The sequence below is a fragment of the Pristiophorus japonicus genome, chromosome 3 (genome assembly GCF_044704955.1).
Source record: "Pristiophorus japonicus isolate sPriJap1 chromosome 3, sPriJap1.hap1, whole genome shotgun sequence".
Taxonomy (NCBI): domain Eukaryota; kingdom Metazoa; phylum Chordata; class Chondrichthyes; family Pristiophoridae; genus Pristiophorus; species Pristiophorus japonicus.
In genome coordinates, this window is record NC_091979.1 from 302,441,824 (window position 1) to 302,463,060 (window position 21,237).

At 44.4% G+C, this 21,237-nt stretch overlaps 1 protein-coding gene across 5 annotated transcripts in view; it reads left to right on the plus strand.

Moving 5' to 3' along the window:
- Nucleotides 1–21,237, plus strand: part of jmjd1cb (jumonji domain containing 1Cb) — a 445,070-nt gene that overhangs the window by 415,718 nt on the left and 8,115 nt on the right. For all 5 annotated transcript variants that reach the window (XM_070876841.1, XM_070876842.1, XM_070876845.1 and 2 more), the window contains 5 exons: nt 497–627; nt 715–831; nt 14,875–15,014; nt 15,801–15,986; nt 17,586–17,720. In XM_070876841.1, the coding sequence (XP_070732942.1) occupies nt 497–627; nt 715–831; nt 14,875–15,014; nt 15,801–15,986; nt 17,586–17,720 (709 nt within the window). The remainder of the gene's footprint in view (nt 1–496; nt 628–714; nt 832–14,874; nt 15,015–15,800; nt 15,987–17,585; nt 17,721–21,237) is intronic.

A 21,237-nucleotide genomic window follows, 5' to 3' on the forward strand; every position in this document is an offset into this window, starting at 1 on the left:
CCTTTGCAATGGGCAGCTACCTTTCCTATGAAGCAGGGCTGGGATTGCTGTTTATGGTCTGACCAGAGAAGGCATAACCAGGGCCTTACCATCTATTGTACGATAGTCATTTTTGTGGTATAGGGAAAGGAGGGCATGGTGTTTTATAGCATAGGCACTATTAGACCAAATATTCACCGGTCTATCTGAGGATTCCTTCACAGCGATTAAAAGTGTGGCAATTTCTGCATATTGCGAGGACTGTCTGTTGCATCTTTGCTGAATGTTTCTTTCTGGCAATACCACAGCATACCCGGTGTGGGGGGTGATATAAGATGTCGACATCTGGGGCTCCCTGTATGGGCTCTTTCTGCACAGAATGGTTCTCAACGTTAATCAGGGTCCCTTCATCGATCAGAAAATGTGGCAGCAATGTGGAAGTTTTGGGAATGGTATCAATATCTCTTTTCCTACACATACAGAATCTGTAAGGTGTATTTTATTTCCTTCCTTGTAGGTATGATGACCTTATGAAAAATTTGCCACTGCCAGAGTATTGTGATCCTGAAGGAAATCTGAACCTGGCATCCCGGCTACCAAATTTTTTTGTGCGACCAGATTTGGGACCCAAACTGTATAGTGCTTATGGTAAGCAGAAAACATCCTGTAGTGTACACATTAATATGGTATTTTGGCTGGAAAGGACTAATTTGTAAACAATTAAATCATTTACAGGACAGACAACAGTTAAGGAACATGGAACGACCAATCTCCACCTAGACATTGCTGATGTAGTCAATGTCCTTGTCTATGTTGGTGTACCAAAAGGAAATGGAAACAATCACAGAGCAGGTAATGTTCTCAAAGCTTCAGTTTTACTGTTTGTGAAGTGGGAGGTTTTTTTAAGGTGTTACTAATACAGTATTTCCAGTTGTTCTGTCTATCCGTGACCTAGACTGGAAGTAGCACCAATGTTAAACATACCAAAAATTGTAAACCGATTGCTGTAGCAGTGAAGTTTAAATAAACATGCATTGGTTTGCAAAAGTCTTAACCTTAATCAGATCACAAAGTGCATCCACCTCAACTGGTTTATCAATTGACTAACTCTTATTTGATGGCCAACAGTGCTCAGCAACACAAAGTTCACGGCCCTGAATTTGCTGAAAACATCTACGGCGTACACCATTATTACGGTAGAGACTTTCCAGAAAACTACGGCGCGAGTGGCTTATGCCGTTACGTGCACCACGCCATAATTTACTGGAACTTTTGTGCTATTCCCCAAAGACCCTTGTTAAAAAAAGTTGAACAGCTAATTATCATAAGCTCCAATCCTCATTAAAATCAATAGCACAATCGAGTTTGTTGAATTAAGGTCATTGGAATCATCACAGCCACTTAGACCATAACTGAATGGTGCTGGAAGGCTCAGAATCAATGAAGAATTCAATCGCTCAGCAGGAAGCCTTGATCTCGGAACTTCATTGAAATCTTAAATCTCAATTAGTAATAAAATAAGTGTTTTGACAGCCAGGCAGGTACTGATTTTCCCCCACTGATAGTTTTTTTATTGAGCTTATGCACTAAGCATGGATTGCAACCGGTAATGAAATATGGTTTGGGACTGAATGTAATTCCGGAGATAACCTTATTCATTTCAGTTCCTTCTTGATAATTTATATGTTTGCTCTATACCCCTGTTTCAGTACAAACTGATCAGTGAAATTAAACCCGACCAGGACATTCTGACCCATCCCATGTTTTCAGATTGGGCCATTGCTCCTGAATGCATCTCTGCTAAATAACCTTTTTGAACTGTTCTGTCTCTAGCTCCGGTACTTTAGATGTGTATTAGACATTACCTGCGCTGCTCCAGATCTGCTGCTATGCTTGCTGTGGCATACTCTTAATTATTTTTCCAGCAAATTGACCAGCAGAGGATTGGGGAGAACAATGTTGCTTGAGGCCCAGGCAGCTGAAGGCATAGCCACCAATGCTGATGCGATGGAAATTGGGGATGTGTAAGAGGCAAGAATTGAAGAATCGCACAGATCTTGTATAGCTGGGGCCCCAAGTTTCGACATGATTTGCTCCTGATTTTTAGGAGCAACTGGTGTAGAACGGAGTATCTTAGAAATCAGAATTCTCGCCATTTAGTTTGCTCCAGTTCTAGTCAGTTAGAACAGTTTCACTTTGGAACAGAATTTTTTTTTCAAAAGGGGGCCTGTCCGGCCACTTAAGCCTGTTTTCAAAGTTTCGTCAGTGAAAACTTACTCCAAACTAACTTAGAATGGAGTAAGTGAAGATTTTTGTACCCTCGAAAAAACCATGTCTACACTTTAGAAAATCAGGCGTAGGTTACAAATCAGGCTACAAATCAGGCGTAGGGAATGGGGGCAGGGGGTTTAAAGGGAAGTTTACAAACATTAAACACTTCAGTTTTACAAATAAAGAGCCATCATCAATAATAAATGATGATAACATCAATAAATCAACCAATAAATCAATCAAAAAAATTAATAAATAATTTTTTTTTTTAAATCAATAAGTAAAACATTTTCTACTTACCGACTGCAGCACCGGGAGCCCTCCAACAGCGTGCTGGGATGCCCCCCCCCCCCCCCCCAGTGTGTCTCTGTCAGTGTCTATCTCTCTGTCTGTCTGTGTGTGTCTCTCATTCTCTGTCTGTCAGTGTCTGTGTTTCTGACAGCGAGGGGAGGGGGGGAGATGGGTAGAGGGGGGGGAGCAGAGGGAAGGAAGGGGGGAGCAAAGGGAGGGACGGGGGGGAGCAGAGGGAGGGAAGGGGGAGGGAGGCTGAACGGGCCAGGCCCGGCTGGGCCCGAGACTTCAGGCAGGGCCCGTCCCCAGCACCAGATTTACAGGTAGGTGGCGTTGGGTCAGGTCGGGGGGAGCGCAGGTCGGGGGGGTGGTGGGAGGGAGGTCGGTTCGGTTCGGGTCGGGGGGAGGGAGGTCAGGTCGGGTCCAGTCCGGGGGCGGGGAAGCGGGAGTCGTGTCGGTGTCGGGTCCGGAAGCGGGAGTCAGGTTGGGGTCAGGTCCGGTCCGGGGGCAGAGGGGGAAGCGGGAGTCGGGTCGGGTCCGGTCCGGCGGAGGGGGGAGCGGGAGTCGGTCCGGAGGCAGGAAGCGGGAGTCGGGTCGGGAAGAAGCAGGAGCTGGCCGTGGGAGGAGCCTTATTCTCGCAGCCCCAGTGAGGCCACTCGGCCAGAGCTAGGGGCTGCGTGCTTCGGCCCCTCCCCCTCCTGGAGCTACTGCACTTGCGTGCCCACTGTAGCGCATGTGCAGAGGTCTCGGCACTGTTTTCAGCGCAGGGACCTGGCTCCGCCCCCTACAGCTCCTGCTGCGCTGCGCCGAGCTGCAAACGACCTAAAGGGAGCTGGAGAATCTGGAAGTTTTTTTTAGGCGCACTTTGTGGCGCGAAAAACGGGCGTCCAGGTCGGGACTGCGCCGTTCTAGGCGCGGCTCGAAATTTGGGCCCTGGGAGAGTTTAAAGGGAGTTTGGAGATGGGGCGATACTTTGCAAGGGTAAACACCACCTGCAGCACCACCTCCCACAGAGACCACGTGGAAACTAAGCTGCCCTGGTAGCAACCTGAGACAGATCGACGGCAAGATCCACACGGCTGCACAATGTACTCACCAAGCTGACACCTTATCAAGCACTCTAATGCAGTGATCGTGGAAATCCACAACTTCCCTGCTGTAAACTTCCAAACAGAAGACCATTTAGAAATGCTGAAGGAGCCTAAGGAGATCAGACTGCAGAAGCCAACTACTGAACACAAACCAGGAGCAATATCTTGGCAACTGAGCCCCCGACAGCAACATATACATCCTTAACACTTCTGAGGTGGCAAAGAAAAACAAGTTACTTCCCCTTCATCCACATCTACAAATGTGTAACTGAGACCCTCTGAGTAAGTCCCAAATGGTCCGCAGTCACCATCATGGAATGCATCCTGGACCTCGACAACTTCTTGATCTCACTCTGGACAGAGCCCACACGACCATTGCCTGTGGCTTCAGAACCATAGTGCAAGCCGGCAACTTCCAAGGAGAGTAAATTATTAAAGCCCGCGAATGGCAACTGCAGTCCCACGCCCACCAAATTCAACTTTTATTTTGCATCAGAACAACTATCTGAAGCAAGGGCATTGGATATAAGATTCTGTAATCTGCCAAGTTTCAAATCCTGAAAGAAGGCTCCCATGCCTTTCAGAATCCCCGAGACCCTTGGGCCCTACCTGCAGACAGAAAGGAAAAGGTGGTGGGGAAGCACTGTTAATAAAGGATGGGATCAGTGCGTTAGTGAGAAACGATATTGGCTCAGAGGATCAAGATGTTGAATCAGTTTGGGTGGAGATAAGGAATAATAAAGGGAAAAAGTTGCTGGTGGGCGTAATCTATAGGCCCTTAAACATGGCAGCCTTTAACCATACAAAGGCTTTTGACACTATCAACCGCGAGGATCTATGGAGTGTCCTCTGTTTCGGCTGCCCCCAAAAGTTCGTCACCATCCTCCACCTGCTCCACAACGACACGCAGGCCATGATCCTTACCAACGGATCCATTACAGACCCAATCCAAGTCCGGACCGGGGTCAAACAGGGCTGTGTCATTGCCCCAACACTCTTCTCGATCTTCCTCGCTGCCATGCTCCACCTCATAGTCAACAAGCTCCCCGCTGGAGTGGAACTAAAGTACAGAACCAGTGGGAAACTGCTCGACCTTCGTCGACTCCAGGACAGGCCCAAGATCACCCCAACGTCTGTCGGCGAGCTACAGTATGCGGACAACACCTGCGTCTGCGTACAAAAAGAGGCTGAACTCCAAGTCATATTCAGCGTATTTACTGAGGCGTAAAAAACCACCATCCTGTCCTCGACGCACAGCACAACCTCCCCACCCCCTCTCCAGTCATCAAGATCCACAGAGCGGCCCTGGCTCAACGTGGACCATTTTCCATACCTCGGGAGCCTCTTATCAACGAGTACTCATTGACGAGATTCAACACCGCCTCCAGTGCACCAGCGCCGCCTGAGGAAAAGAGTGTTTGAATACCAGGCCCTCAAATCCACCACCAAGCTCATGATCTGCAAGGCTGTAGTAATACCCGTCCTCCTGTATGGATCAGAGGCATGGACCATGTTTAGTAGACACCTCAAGTCGCTGGAGAAATGCCACCAATGATGCCTCAGCAAGATCCTACAAATCCCCTGGGAGGACAGACACACCAACGCTCGACCAGGCCAACATCCTCAGCATTGAAGCACTGACCACACTTGATCAGCTCCGCTGGGCAAGCCACATCTTCGCATGCCAGACACGAGGCTCCCAAAGCAAGCGCTCTACTCGGAACTCCTTCACGGCAAGCGAGCCAAAGGTGGGCAGAGGAAACATTACAAGGACACCCTCAAAGCCTCCCTGATAAAGTGCAACATCCCCACCGACACCTGGGAGTCCCTGGCGAAAGACCGCCCTAAGTGGAGGAAGTGCATCCGGGGGGGCGCGGAGCACCTCGAGTCTCATCCTGAGGCCATGCAGAAATCAAGCGCAGGCAGTGAAAAGAGCGTGTGGCAAACCTGTCCCACCCACCCTTTCCCTCAACGACTATCTTCCCACCTGTGACAGGGACTGTTCAGTCACCTAAGGACTCATTTTTAGAGTGGAAACAAGTCTTCCTTGGTTCCGAGGGACTTCCTATGATGATGCTGATAGGCCCTCTAACTGTAGCTACACTGTTGGACCGGAGTATAAATCAAGAAACAATGGAGGCTTGGTAATAAAGGAACAGCAATAATCATGGGTGAATTTAACCTTCATATTGATTGGAAAAAGCAAATTGGCCACTGTAAACTTGAGGAGGAATTTATAGAGTATATCCGGGATAGTTTCATAGAAAATAAGTGCAGGAGTAGGTCATTTGGCCCTTCGAGCCTAGACCACCATTCAATAAGATCATGGCTGATCATCACCTCAGTACCCTTTTCCTGCTTTCTCTCCATATCCCTTGATCCCTTTAGCCATAAGGGCCATATCTAACTCCCTCTTGAATATATCCAACGAACTGGCCTCAACAACTCTCTGCGGTAGAAAATTCCACAGGTTAACAACTCTCTGAGTGAAGAAGTTTCTCCTCATCTCAGTCCTAAATGGCTTGCCCCCTATCCTTAGACTGTGTCCCCTGGTTCTGGACTTCCCCAACATGGGGAACATTCTTCCTGCATCTAACTTGTCCAGTCCCATCAGAATTTTATATGTTTCTATGAGATCCCCTCTCATCCTTCTAAACTCCAGTGAAAACAGGCTCAGTTGATCCAGTCTCTCCTCGTATGTCAGTCCAGCCATCCCGGGAATCAGTCTGGTGAACCTTCGCTGCACTCCCTCAATAGCAAGAACATCCTTCCTCAGATTAGGAGACCAAAACTGAACACAATATTCCAGGTGAGGCCTCACCAAGGCCCTGTACAACTGCAGTAAGACCGCCCTGCTCCTAAACTCAAATCCCTTAACTGTGAAGGCCAACATGCCATTTGCTGTACCTGCATGCCAACTTTCAATGACTGATACATCACACCCAGGTCTCGTTGCACCTCCCCTTTTCCTAATCTGCCGCCATTCAGATAATATTCTGCCTTCGTGTTTTTGCCACCAAAGTGGATAACCTCACATTTATCCACATTGTACTGCATCTGCCATGCATTTGCCCACTCACCTAACCTGTCCAAGTCACCCTGCAGCCTCTTGGCATCCTCCTCACAGCTCACACTGCCACCCAGTTTAGTGTCATCTGCAAACTTGGAGATATTACACTCAATTCCTTCATCTAAATCATTAATGTATATTGTAAATAGCTGTGGTCCCAGCACTGAGCCCTGCGGCACCTCACTAGTCACTGCCTGCCATTTATCCCGACTCTCTGTTTCCTGTCTGCCAACCAGTTCTCTATCCACGTCAATACATTACCCCCAATACTATGTGTTTTAATTTTGCACGCCAATCTCTTGTGTAGGACCTTGTCAAAAGCCTTTTGAAAGTTCAAATACACCACATCCACTGGTTCTCCCCTGTCCACTCTACTAGTTACATCCTCCAAAAATTCTAGAAGATTTGTCAAGCATGATTTCTCCTTCATAAATCCATGCTGACTTGGACCGATCCTGTCTCTGCTTTCCAAATGCGCTGGTATTCCATCTTTAATAATTGATTCGAACATTTTCCCCACTACTGATGTCAGGCTAACCGGTCTATAATTCCCCGTTTTCTCTCTTCCCTCCTTTCTTAAAAAGTGGTGTTACGTTAGCTACCCTCCAATCGATAGGAACTGATCCAGAGTCGATAGACTGCTGGAAAATGATCACCAATGCATCCACTATTTCTAGGGCAACTTCCTTAAGTATTCTGGGATGCAGACTGTCAGGCCCTGAGGATTTATCGACCTTCACTTCCATCAATTTTCCTAACACAATTTCCTGACTAATAAGGATTTCCTTTAGTTCCTCCTTCTCACTAGACCCTCGGTCCGTAGTATTTCCGGAAGGTTATTTGTGTGTTCCTTCGTGAAGACAGAACCGAAGTATTTGTTCAACTGGTCTGCCATTTCTTTGTTCCCCATTATAAATTCACCTGATTCTGACTGCAAGGGACACATGTTTGTCTTCACTAATCTTTTTTTCTTCACATATCTATAGAAGCTTTTGCATTCAGTTTTTATGTTCCCAGCAAGCTTCCCCTGATACTCTATTTTCCCCCTCCCAATTAAATCCTTTGTCCTCCTCTGCTGAATTCTAAATTTCTCCCAGTCCTCAGGTTTGCTGCTTTTTCTGGCCAATTTATATGCCTCTTCCTTGGATTTAACGCTATCCTTAATTTCCCTTGTTAGCCACGGTTGTGCCACCTTCCCCATTTTATTTTTACTCCAGACCGGGATGTACAATTGTTGAAGTTAATCCATGTGACCTTTAAATGTTTGCCATTGCTTATCCACCGTCAACCCTTGAAGTATTCGCCAGTCTATTCTAGCCAATTCACGTCTTATACCATCGAAGTTACCTTTCTTTAAGTTCAGGACCCTAGTCTCTGAATTAACTGTGTCACTCTCCATCTTAATAAAGAATTCTACCATATTATGGTTACTCTTCCCCAAGGGGCCTCGCACAAAAAGATTGCTAATTCGTCCTTTCTCATTGCACATCACCCAGTCGAGGATGGCCAGCCCTCTAGTTGGTTCCTCGACATATTGGTCTAGAAAACCATCCCTAATACACTCCAGGAAATCCTCCTCCACCATATTGCCACCAGTTTGGTTAGCCCAGTCCTTGAACTTGAAGCAGGCTATCTTAGATCTGGTACTGTGTAATGAGACAAGATTAATAAACAATCTTCTTGTAAAGGATCCTCTAGGAATGAGTGACCATAATACAGTTGAATTTCAAATTCAGTTGGAGGGAGAGAAAGTTGGTTCACAAACCAGGGTCCTATGCTTAAATAAAGGAGACTACAAAGGTATGAGGGCAGAGTTGCCTAAAGTGGTTTGGGAAAATAGACTAAAGAATGGGACAGTTGCTGAGAAGTGGCAGACATTTAAGGAGATATTTCATAACTCGCAACAAAAATATATCCCAATGAGAAGGAAAGACTGTAAGAAATGGGATAACTATCCGTGGCTAACTAAGGAAATAAAGGGGGGTGTCAAATTGAAAACAAAGGCATACAATGTGGCCAAGACTAGTGGGAGGTCAGAGGATTGGGACATTTTTAAAAGCCAGCAAAGAATGACTAAAATAATGCTTAAGAATATAAGAAATAGGAACAAGAGTAGACCATATGACCCCTCGAGCCTGCTCCGCCATTCAATAACATCATGGCCGATCTGATCATGGACTCAACAAAGGCAGACATTGACGTGGAGATTCAACATCGCCTCCAGTGCGCCAGTGCAGCCTTTTGCCGCCTGAGGAAAAGAGTGTTCGAAGACCAGGCCCTCAAATCTACCACCAAGCTCATGGTCTACAGGGCTGTAGTAATACCCGCCATTCTGTATGGATCAGAAGCATGGACGATGTACAGAAGACACCTCAAGTTCTGGAGATATAACACCAACGATGTCTCCGCAAGATCCTGCAAATCACCTGGGAGGACAGGCGCACCAACGTCAGTGTCCTTGCCCAGGCTAACATCTCCAGCATTGAAGCACTGACCACACTCGATCAACTTCGCTGGGCAGGCCACATAGTTCGCATACCAGACACGAGACTCCATAAGCAATTGCTCTATGCGGAGCTCCTTCACGGCAAACGAGCCAAAGGTGGGCAGCAGAAACGTTACAAGGACACCCTCAAAGCCTCCCTGGTAAAGTGCGACATCCCCACTAATACCTGGGAGACCCCGGCCGAAGACCGCCCGAGGTGAAGAAAGTGCATCCGGGAAGGCATTGAGCTCTTCACGAGCAAGGTGGATTAGGGGGAACCAGTGGATGTGATGTATTTGGATATCCAGAAGGCATTTGATAAGGTGCCACATAAGAGGTTACTGCACAAGATAAAAGCTCAGGGGGTTGGGAGTAATATATTAGCATGGATAGAGGATTGGCTAACTAACAGAAAACAGAGAGTCAGGATAAATGGGTCATTCTCTGGTTGGCAAACAGTAACTAGTGGGGTGCCACAGGGATCAGTGCCGGGACCCCAACTATTTACGACTTGGAAGAAGGGACTGAGTGTAACGTAGCCAAGTTTGCTGACGATACAAAGATGGGAGGAAAAGCAATAAGTGAGGAGGACACACAAAATCTACAAACGGTCATAGACAGGCTAAGTGAGTGGGCAAAAATTTGGCAGATGGAGTATAATGTTGGAAAGTGAGAGGTCATGCACTTGGGCAGAAAAAAATCAAAGAGCAAGTTATTATTTAAATGGAGAAAGATTGCAACGTGCCGCAGTACAGCGGCACCTGGGGGTAATTGTGCATGAAACACAGGAATAGTATGCAGGTACAGCAAGTGATCAGGATGGCCAATGGTATCTTGGCCTTTATTGCAAAGGGGATGGAGTATAAAAGCAGGCAAGTCTTACTACAGCTATATAAGTTATTGGTGAGGCCACACCTGGAATACTGCATGCAGTTTTGGTTTCCATATTTACGAAAGGATATACTTGCTTTGGAGGCAGTTCAGAGAAGGTTCACAAGGTTGATTCCGGGGATGAGGGGGTTGACTTATGAGGAAAGGTTGAGCCTCGACTCATTGGAATTTAGAAGAATGAGAGGTGATCTTATCGACACATATAAGATTATGAGGGGGCTTGACAAGGTGGATGCAGAGAGAATGTTTCCACTGATGGGGAGACTCGAACTAGAGGGCACGATCTTAGAATAAGGGTCCGCCCATTTAAAACAGATGAGGTAAAATTTATTCTCTGAGGGTTGTGAATCTGTGGAATTCACTGCTTCGGAGAGCAGTGGAAGCTGGGACATTGAATAAATTTTAAGATAGAAATAGACGGTTTCTTAATCAATAAGGGGTTATGGAGAGTGGACAGGGAAGTGGACCTGAGTCCATGATCAGATCAGCCATGATCTTATTGAATGGTGGAGTAGGCTCGAGGGGCCTTATGGCCTACTCCTGTTCGTATTTCTTATGTTCTTATATTAACGACTTGGATGAAGGGACTGAGTGTAATGTAGCCAAGTTTGCTGATGATACAAAGATGGGTGGGAAAGCAAATTGTGAGGAGGACACAAAAAATCTGCAAAAGGATAAGACAGGCTAAGTGAATGGGCAAAAATTTGGCAAATGGAGTAAAATGTTGGAAAATGTGAGGTTATCCACTTTGGGAGAAATAATAGAAAAGCAAATTATAATTGAAATGGAGAAAAATTGCAAAGTGCTGCAGTACAGAGGGACCTGGGGGTCCTTGAGCATGGAACACAAAAAGTTAGTATTCAGGGACAGCAAGTAATCAGGAAGGTGAATAGAATGTTGGCCTTTATTGTAAGGGGGATAGAGTATAAAAGCAGAGAAGTCCTACTACAACTATACAGGGTATTGATGAGGCCACACCTAGAGTACTGCGTACAGTTTTGGTCTCCGTATTTAAGGTAGGATATACTTGCATTGGAGGCTGTTCAGAGAAGGTTCAATAGGTTGATTCTGGGGATGAGGGAGTTGACTTATGAGGGTAGGTTGGGCCTAAACATATTGGAGTTCAGAAGAATGAGAGGTGGTCTTATTGAAACTTATAAGATTATGAGGGGGCTCAACAAAGTGGATGCAGAGAGGATATGTCCACTCATAGGGGAAACTAAAAGTAGGGGACATAGTCTTAGAATAAGGGGCCGCCCATTTAAAACTGAGATGAAGAGAAATTTCTTCTGAGGATTGTAAATCTATGGAATTCTCTGCCCCAGAGAGCTGTGGAGGCTGGGTCATTGAATATATTTAAGGCGGAGATAAACAGATTTTTGAGTGACAAGGGAGTAAAGGGTTATGGGGAACGGGCAAGGAAGTTGAGCTGAGTCCATGGTCAGATCAGCCATGATCTTATTGAATGACGGAGCAGGCTCGAGGGGTCAAATGGCCTACTCCTGCTCCTATTTCTTATGTTCTTAAGACATTGAGTAAGGACGGTTATATCTTAAGAGTAGTGGAGGAAGGGAACGTGAACAGTATGTTATACAAACTTGGGAGTTCAAATGTTTACTTACTCAGTTGATTGAGGAATATTTAGTGTTTATAATCATCACTCCAGAGACTTGAGCACAAAATCTAGGCTGACACCGGAGAATATCCCCACTATGCTGTAACAAACTAGTAACAACTTCAGGTAGAAACTAAACCAAATTGGAATACACCTGCTCTTTGCCAGAACACTACTGGTGCCATCTGTGGCGCAGACTATCAAATATTGTCCATTCATTGTGTGTGATGACCCTAATACACTGAGAGCTGCTTGAGAGACCAGTAAAAGACATTTTAGATATCACTGATTAAATTAAAGAAAGAAGTTGCATTTATATAGTGCCTTTCCGGATATTCGAAGCGTTTCATAGCCAATTACGTACTACTTTTTTGAAGTATAGTTGGTGTGTAATGTAGGTAAACACGGAAGCCAAGGTCTCTCAAACAATTGAATAAATCTTTCTTCCTTTAACTTTTCTACTCTTGATTGATAGCTGGTTTCAGATTAGATTGAATTGAGGTGAGTTACCTGTTTAAGACAAAAAAAACAGTAATTATTGCCTGAGGTGGGTTATTGTAGGAAAATTTATACTTCATATCTAAAATTTCCAGTGCAGACTGCAAAATTGATTTTTGATTTCCAGGAAATATAGAGCCACAAAGAAATCTGCATATATATTACAATTTTAACATAGATACAAAGAACAAAGGTTTTTTTCTTGTTTTTTCCAACTATTATCATGAAACTTGTAATAACATAATGTAATGAAGACCACAGCCCTAACTCTGGTATCAAATAATTCTGCTGGTGTGGGGAGCTGCTATACATAGTTAATTTGCAGTATAATTAAGCTGGCTCGTGGGTTCACTTGATTTGGGTTTGAAAACTAATTCCACTCCACTCCCTGTGATTACCCTCTTTCAGATCATGCTGTATTATCCCAGAACGTGATTTCCCTTCCATTGTGTGCCTTATTGGGCTGGATATTCTGCCCATTCATAGTCAATGGTTGGAAAATGTAGCCCTTAGATCTCACTATTTTCCTCACATTGTGCTCTTTGTATGAGTGAGATACATTTCTCTCGCAGCATTACAATTGTCTTAGGCTTGTAGTTGAGAATTTAGCAGCATTTCATTCTTCCAAAAGCCTTTTTGATTTATATTAATTCTTGTTTTAAAATGTAATCCATCTCGTCAGTGGTTTCCCAGTCAGTCATGGTCAGGACCAGCACTCTTGACAGGAGGAGGGTATATGATATACTACTTAAATTCGGTGTTACTTTCCAAGCTGGTCCTAGAACAAACCAGCTTTGCATCTTAACAGTGACGGTATTTCAAAAATGATTAATGGGCTGTAAAGTGCTTTTTGATTAAGGGCATGATAAAGGTATCGTATAAGTGCAATGTATTTCTCTGTAATTGGGGATCATCAAGGAGGGGTTCATAGAAGCAATAATTAATTTTACAACTCATCCAACTAATCTTCCTCATGATCAACTCTGAGGAGCATGTAGTGTGAGAAATAACACAGGTCTTTCTCTTTCAAACTAAGGCAAGACAAACATAGGGAAAGGGCAGGGGACAGATGGCAGAGAAGAGAGAGCATCCTTTCATCCACAAGATAAATTGATGGCAGGGTCAACAGAATGTTTAATCAGTGAACACTCTTTCCTGCTCCTTCTGGTAGACATCATCCTGGTCAGTTCTCACTGCATTGAAGGAATTATCTTAGAATTACAACACTCTTGAATGCAGATGTCAAGGAATAGCCTCTGATTCTGTTGACTCTCTTCCTGCCTTCACCTGAACTTTTATATTGTGCATGAGAATTTGGGCATGACTAACGTAATTATTTTGGAATCGGAGGGAATGTCCATCAGTGATGACTACCGTGAGCCTTATTAGACCAAAGATTTCACTCTTTGTGTGGCTCAGCATGCATTTATTAGCCACTGAGAAGAGATGGTAATGATCATCGTGGACTGTTCCATACCTTAGTCCACATTAGTCCAGTTGTCACTATTTCATCAAGTTATTTCCTACATTCTTGTCAACAATGGCTGATTATAAGATTGTTTTTGTAAGGGCAGAAGATGGTTTTGGAGCCTACGTTTTTAAGACCTGTGGAGCATTATTAGCCACTGATCCTTGCCCATCGAGCCAAGTACGAAACAGCACTGCTAACTACTTCTAGATTGGAATCCAAACCAATTCCTGAACACCAATTTCTGTATTACCCGATTGAACCATTTCCAGACTCATCCAGTAACCTAGATTATCAGTGACTTTGCAGTGCAAGAGAAACCAAAGTGGTGGGTCTTGGGGGAAAATAGTAAAAAGCATTGACATCTCCCTCAAGGTAGGAGACCTGTAGAAACATAGAAAATAGGTGCAGGAGTAGGCCATTCGGCCTTTCAAGCCTGCACCACCATTCAATATGATCATGGCTGATCATGCAACTTCAGTACCCCATTCCTGCTTTCTCTCCATACCCCTTGATCTCGTTAGCCATAAGGGCCACATCTAACTCCCTTTTGAATATATCTAACGAACTGGCCTCAACTCTGCGGTAGAGAATTCCACAGGTTCACAATTCTCTGAGTGAAGAAGTTTCTCCTCATCTCGGTCCTAAATGGCTTACCCCTTATCCTTAGTCCTGGTTCTGGACTTCTCCAACATCAGGAACATTCTTCCTGCATCTAACCTGTCCAATCCCGTCAGAATTTTATATGTTTCTATGAGATTCCCTCTCATTCTTCTAAATTCCAGTGAATATAAGCCTAATCGATCCAGTTTTTTAATATTTTGTCGGTGATAAAGAGATTTGTACTGAAAGAACTCCCTCCATACCATCTTCAGCAGAAGAAAACTCACTATAAAATAAAATCATATGCAAGGTCAGAGGATTTTACATCACTGTTTGAATTTGCATACTTGTTCTCTGAAGAAATGTTTTCCCACACCCTTGGTGGAATTTGATGACTTTGAGATAATTTATTGTAGAGATGTATTTAGATTGAAGAATGAGAGCAACTTTACTTATGCTAGGTATAGTACCTTTTTTTTAGATCTTTCGAAACATTTTAATGACGTTATTACAAGTTTGAGAAGTTTATTTTCAATACAATACGCTCAACATAAAATCGTCGCGCTTGTGCAGTGGAATATTCGCAAAAACGTCCATTTCATGTTTTTCTAGCTATCTTGAAGAAAATAGAGGAAGAAGAAATCGATGAAAACACAAAGAAAAGATTGAAGGACAGTAATGAGACTCCTGGTGCTTTGTGGCACATTTTTTCAGCCAAAGATACAAACAAAATAAAGGAGTTTCTGCAGAAGGTGAGCAGTTTTATACATTTATTGCACACACAGCTTCAGGGAACGTGCAGTCATCTGCAGTGGAAGAATTTATAATTTAAATGCAACCGTAAACTATTATAGTATTACACCAAAATGTCAACAATGTTAAATGGTTTTAGAAATGGGTTATGTTGTACGGTTCTGTCGATGGAAGAAATTTATGTTGGTTGGTTCCTTTCCGTTTCTATTGAAATAATAGACCACAAACTAGAATTGTGTTATCATGCGATATTGAAGAATTTAACTATTCTCTGACTGTAACTGCATTGTTTGACACCTTTCAAGCCTTTCATTCTAAAGTGAGATTTATTAAAAACAAAACTTGCTATAATGACCCCATGAGTGCCACATTTCATACCCAACTAAATGTTTATATTCCCTAAGAGAAGTTGTATTCATTTTACTTAATGCCAGTTCATTGGATATATTCAAGAGGGAGTTAGATATGGCCCTTACAGCTAAAGAGATCAAGGGGTATGGAGACAAAGCAGGAAAAAGGGGTACTGAGGGGAATGATCAGCCATGATCTTATCGAATGGTGGTGCAGGCTCGAGGGGCCGAATGGCCTACTCCTGCACCTATGTTCTATATTTCTATGTTTACTTCTGTTACCTTCCCATGTCAAAGTCAGAAAAGTTTCCTATGAAATCAGGGCCAGCCTAGGACAAGAATAATTTTTATTACTCATTAGATATGTATTAGACAGGTTGAGTGTACCTCATGGATAATAGAAAATATATTTCTCCGTTGTGTCCCATCAAAAAGGTTAATGAGGAACTGGGTCAGGAATCACTTGAAAATGATCTAATCCATGATCCAATCCGTGATCAGATCTGTTACCTGAACAAGAACCTGCGTCGAAGGCTCTATGAAGAATGTGGAATATACACCTGGTCCATCTTCCAGTTCTTGGGTGATGCATTCTTAATACCAGCAGGGGCACTGCGTCAGGTAATTCTGGGCAGTCTCTGCCAATACATCTTAGTTTCTATGGGCCCAAGTTTCCACATGATTTGCGCCTGATTTTTAGGAGCAACTGGTGGAGAACGGGACTATCTTAGAAATCGTAATTCTCCAGATTTTTTTTTCTGCAGTTCTAGTCAGGAAGAACAGTTCCACTTTGGAACAGAATTTTTTCTTCAAAAGGGGGCGTGTCCGGCCACTGACGGCGGATTTCAAAGTTTTCACAGTGAAAACGTACTCCAAACTAACTTAGAATGGAGCAAGTGAAGATTTTTGTAGAACTAAAAAAACCTGTTCTACACATTAAAAAATCAGGCGCAGGTTACAAATTAGGCGTCCAGAACGAGGTGGGTGGGGGAGGGGGGGAAGGGAAGTCATTAAATTCTATAATAAATCCTTATTTATACTTCTACAAATATTATACAAATAAATCCAACCTGAATAAACATTTATAAGCAAAGAAAAGATTAAATAAACCATCTTCCTACCTGTGTGAAAGTGCTTCAGGCAGGCCTTTTGGGACCGAAGGCTGAACGGGCCGGCCCGAGACTTCGGGCAGGGCCCGTCCCCAGCACCAGATTTACAGGTAGGTGGCGTTGGGTTGGTTCGGGTCGGGGGGAGGGAGGGAGAGAGAGGGAGGGGGGTGGGGGGGGGTGGAGGGAGAGAGAGAGGGAGGGGGTGGGGAGGTCAGGTCAGATCCAGTCCGGGGGCGGGGGGGGGGAGCAGGAGTCGGGTCGGGTCCAGTCGGTGGGGGGGGGGGGGGGGGGGGGGGGAGCGGGAGCAGGAGCGCGGGTCGGGTCCAGTCCGGGGGGGGGGGCGGAGCGGGGGTCGGGTCTGGTCCGGGGAGGGGGGAGGAGCGGGAATCGGGTCTGGTCCGGTCCGGAGGCGAGGTGGGGAGGGGGGAGCGGGTGTGCGGGGGGAGGGAGGAGCAGGAGCTGGCCGTGGGAGGAGCCTTATTCACGAAGCCCCAGTGAGGCCATTCGGCCAGGGCTCGGGGCTGCATGCTTCGGGCCTCTCCCACACAGTTTCGGGCGCCTGGAGCTACTGCACTTGCGTGCCCACTGTAGCGCGCATGTGCAGAGGTCCCGGCACTGTTTTCAGTGCAGGGACCTGGCTCCGCCCCCCCACAGCTCGTGCTGCGCTGCGCCGAGGGCCAGAGGACCTGCAGGGAGGTGGAGAATACGGAGGATTTTTTTTAGGCGCACTTTGTGGCGCGAAAAACGGACGTCCAGGTTGGGACTGCGCCGTTCTAGGCGCGTGTGGAAACTTGGGCCCCATATGTCTCCTAATTTTGAGGATAGAACTCAAAACACAGCAACTCCATTAGCGAACCTCAGGCAAGCTTTTCACAAAGATTGTGCCAAATGTACACCTTCATTCAGTATTTTAATATCAATCAGCTGTTTGCAAAATGGGAGCACGATGAACATCTCTGTACTCCTCATGTGTGACATGTTTGCCTTAAAAAGCAGTAACATTGCATTAATCGTGTTTTTATTAAAGCACAGTTTGTGTTGCCAAGTCATACTTGTGCATAATTTAATTGTATGTCGGGTTCATCGAACAGTTTTGTTTTATGCTTTGCAGATGCAGAGTATTTATAGTTGCATTCAGGTCTCTGAAGACTTTGTGTCACCAGAGCACATAGTGCAGTCTTTCCATCTAACACAGGAGCTGATACACCAGTCAAAACACGAGATAAACTATGAGGATAAACTGCAGGTATGGACTTTCCTGATTCAAACTAGTTAACTGGCCAATTCCAATTAAGGATTAATAGAAATATATATTTTTTTAAAAGAGGAAGAGTTAATCGGACTTCAGATCTCTGACTATAAAATTGTCGTTACATTGCTTATTGGATCCTTATTTTCCACTTTCACATATTTAATAACCACCAGTTTTTTGTTACTTATGCTACATTATAAAAATGTTTGAGCAATTGCTTAATGGCTGCACCAAGCTGGATCTTGGCATCTGTGGTCTGGAACACAGCAGGAAAGTGCCTGTTTTATTCCCCCCCCCCCAAAAAAAAAATTACATAATTGTAATTCTCATCACTGGAATTGTACATTAGTTTTTTAATATGCTTTCAGATGCAGTACTTAATTTGCAGGTACTTGGTTTACAACAGCTTTGATCAATAGAATTGTGGTGACAGCGACACTGTTTTAACCACGTGCGCTAATTTTTGTAGAAAAGGCCTTGCACACAGTGCAAGTAAATGCACTTCACATCTTAGAATCATAGAATGATGCAGCACAGAAGGAGGCCATTCAATCCATCATGTCTGTGCGAGCTCTTTGGTAGAGCTATCAAATTAATTCCGCTCTCCTGCTCTTTCTCCATATCCCTGTAAGTTTTTCCCTTCAAGTATTTCTCCAATTCTCTTTTGAATGTTAACTATTAAATCTGCTTCCACCACCCTTTCAGGCAGTGCATTCCAGATCACAGCTCACTATGTTTAAAATAAAATGTTTTCACATGTTGCCTCTGGTTCTTTGCCAATCACCTTAAATTTCTGTCCTCTGTTACTGATTCTTCGGCCACTGAAACGATTTCTTTTTATTTATTCTATCAAAACCATTCCTAACAAAACCATTCCTCTATCAAATCTCATTCTAACTTCTCTGCTCAAAGGAGAACAACCCCTGTTTCTCCAGTCTCTGCATGTAGCTGAAAAATCTCATCCCTGGTACCATTCTAGTAAATCTCTTCTACACCTTCTCCAAGGTCTTGAGATTCTTCCTCAAGTCTGGTGCCTAGAATTGAGCAAAATACAGTTAAGAATGTAGGGAGTTCATTTTCCACTCTACTTGGATTCATAGATCTCGGGAATTACAGGAACGACTCCGTGTAATGCAAAGTCTAGGCTTAAACCCAACTGTTAGTTTATTACAAAAAAAACCCTAAAAATTACAGAACAAGACTTCTTAGAGATTGATTGAAGACATACAATCACCCATCCAGTCAATTGCTGCTGTTGTCAATTGTAGGTTCGTTTTACCTGCTGTTCTGTGGTGGTTCTTCGACCTGTTGTTCCTCTCCGATGTTCCTCCTCCTTGTTCCGAGCTCTTGTTCTCAGCTCTTGCATATATATCCATTTGGTTATACACACCACCTGCTGGGCTGCTTTTCAGTTTTCAGGATAACTCTTTATCTTTTGTGCCCCGTTATCCAAAAATGCCTTGTGGGTTCCTTTGTTGTCCTGGGTTTTCACAGACTTGTAGTCTCCATAGGGAACTGGTTTTCCCCTCCGGCCAATTAATCCATGGGCTCCTCTGCTTGATTGTATCAAACCCTTTGTCTCGATGTTCAATCGGGTCTCGCTCCTGACCGCAGAAATTGCATTAACCGGCTATGAGCCACCACCTGCCCCGGGCTGGCACCCTTTTTCCAGTCGAACAGTCCCAAAGGTTTTCTTTTAGACCATCGTGAAATGTGTAAACCAGTGTTTTATAAAGGTTCAGCATAACTTCCTTGTTGTACTCTATTCCTCTATTAATAAAGCCAAAGATCCCATTTGATTTTTTTTAGCAGCCTTCACAACTTGTCCTGCCACCTTCAAGGATTTGTATACGTACACCCCCAAGTCTCTGTTTCTGCACCCCCTTTAAAATTGTACCATTTAGTTCATATCTCCTCATTCTTCCTGCCAAAATGCATCACTTCACACTTCTCTCTCTCAAATTTCATCTGTCATGTGTCTTCCCATTTCACCGGTTTGTTTATGTCCTCCTGAAGTCTGTTACTATCCTTCACTGTTTATTACATTTCCTAGTTTTGAATCATTTGCAAACTTTGGAATTATGCACGTCATTAATATATATCAAAAAGAGCAATGGTCTTAGTACCGACCACTGAAACACCATTGTATACTCTTTTCCCTCTCCCCTCCTCTACCCCCGTCTAAAGAACACCATTCACCACTTCTCTCTGCTTTCTGGCCCTTAGCCAAGTTTGTATCCATTCTGCCACTGTCCCTTTATTCCCATGGGCTTTAATTTTGTTAACCACTCCAGTATGTGACAATTTTTCAAACACCTTTTGACAGTCCATATATACAACATCAACCGCACTATCCTTAGCAGCGCATTTGAAAAGCAGTGACAGGATCGGTCCAAGTCAGCATGGATTTATGAAAGGGAAATCATGCTTGACGAATCTCCTGGAATTTTTTGAGGATGTAACTAGCAGAGTGGAAAAAGCAGAACCAGTGGATATGGTATATTTGGACTTTCAAAAGGCTTTTGACAAGGTCCCGCACAAGAGATTAGTGTGCAAAATCAAAGCGCATGGTATTGGGGGTAATGTACTGATGTAGATAGAGAACTTGGCAGACAGGAAGCAGAGAGTCGGGATAAACGGGCCCTTTTCAGAATGGCAGACAGTGACTAGTGGAGTGCCGCAGGGCTCAGTGCTGGGAGCCCAGCTCTTTACAATATACATTAACGATTTAGATGAAGGAATTATCTCCAAGTTTGCAGATGACTCTAAACTGGGTGGCGGTGTGAACTGTGAGGAGGACGCTAAGAGGCTGCAGAGTGACTTGGACAGGTTAGATGAGTGGGCAAATGCATGGTAGATGCAGTATGATGTGGATAAATGTGAGGTTATCCATTTTGGAGGCAAAACCATGAAGGCAGAATATTATCTGAATGGCGGCAGATTAGGAAAAGGGGAAGTGCAGCGAGACCTGGGTGTCATGGTTCATCAGTCATTGAAAGTTGGCATGCAGATACAGTGAAGAAAGCAAATGGAATGTTGGCCTTCATAGCGAAGGGATTTGAGTATAGGAGCAGGGAGGTCTTACTGCAGTTGTATAGGGCCTTGGTGAGGCCTCACCTGGAATATTGTGTTCAATTTTGGTCTCCTAATCTGAGGAAGGACATTCTTGCTATTGAGGGAGTGCAGTGAAGGTTCACCAGACTGATTCCCGGGATGGCTGGACTGACATATGAGGAGAGACTGGATCAACTGGGCCTTTATTCACTGGAGTTTAGAAGGATGAGAGGGGATCTCATACAAACGTATAAGATTCTGACGGGACTGGACAGATTAAATGCGGGAAGAATGTTCCCGATGTTGGGGAAGTCCAGAACCAGGGAACATAGTCTTAGGATAAGGGGTAGGCCATTTAGGACTGAGATGAGGAGAAACTTCTTCACTCAGAGAGTTGTTAACCTGTGGAATTCCCTGCCGCAGAGAGTTGTTGATGCCAGTTCATTGGATATATTCA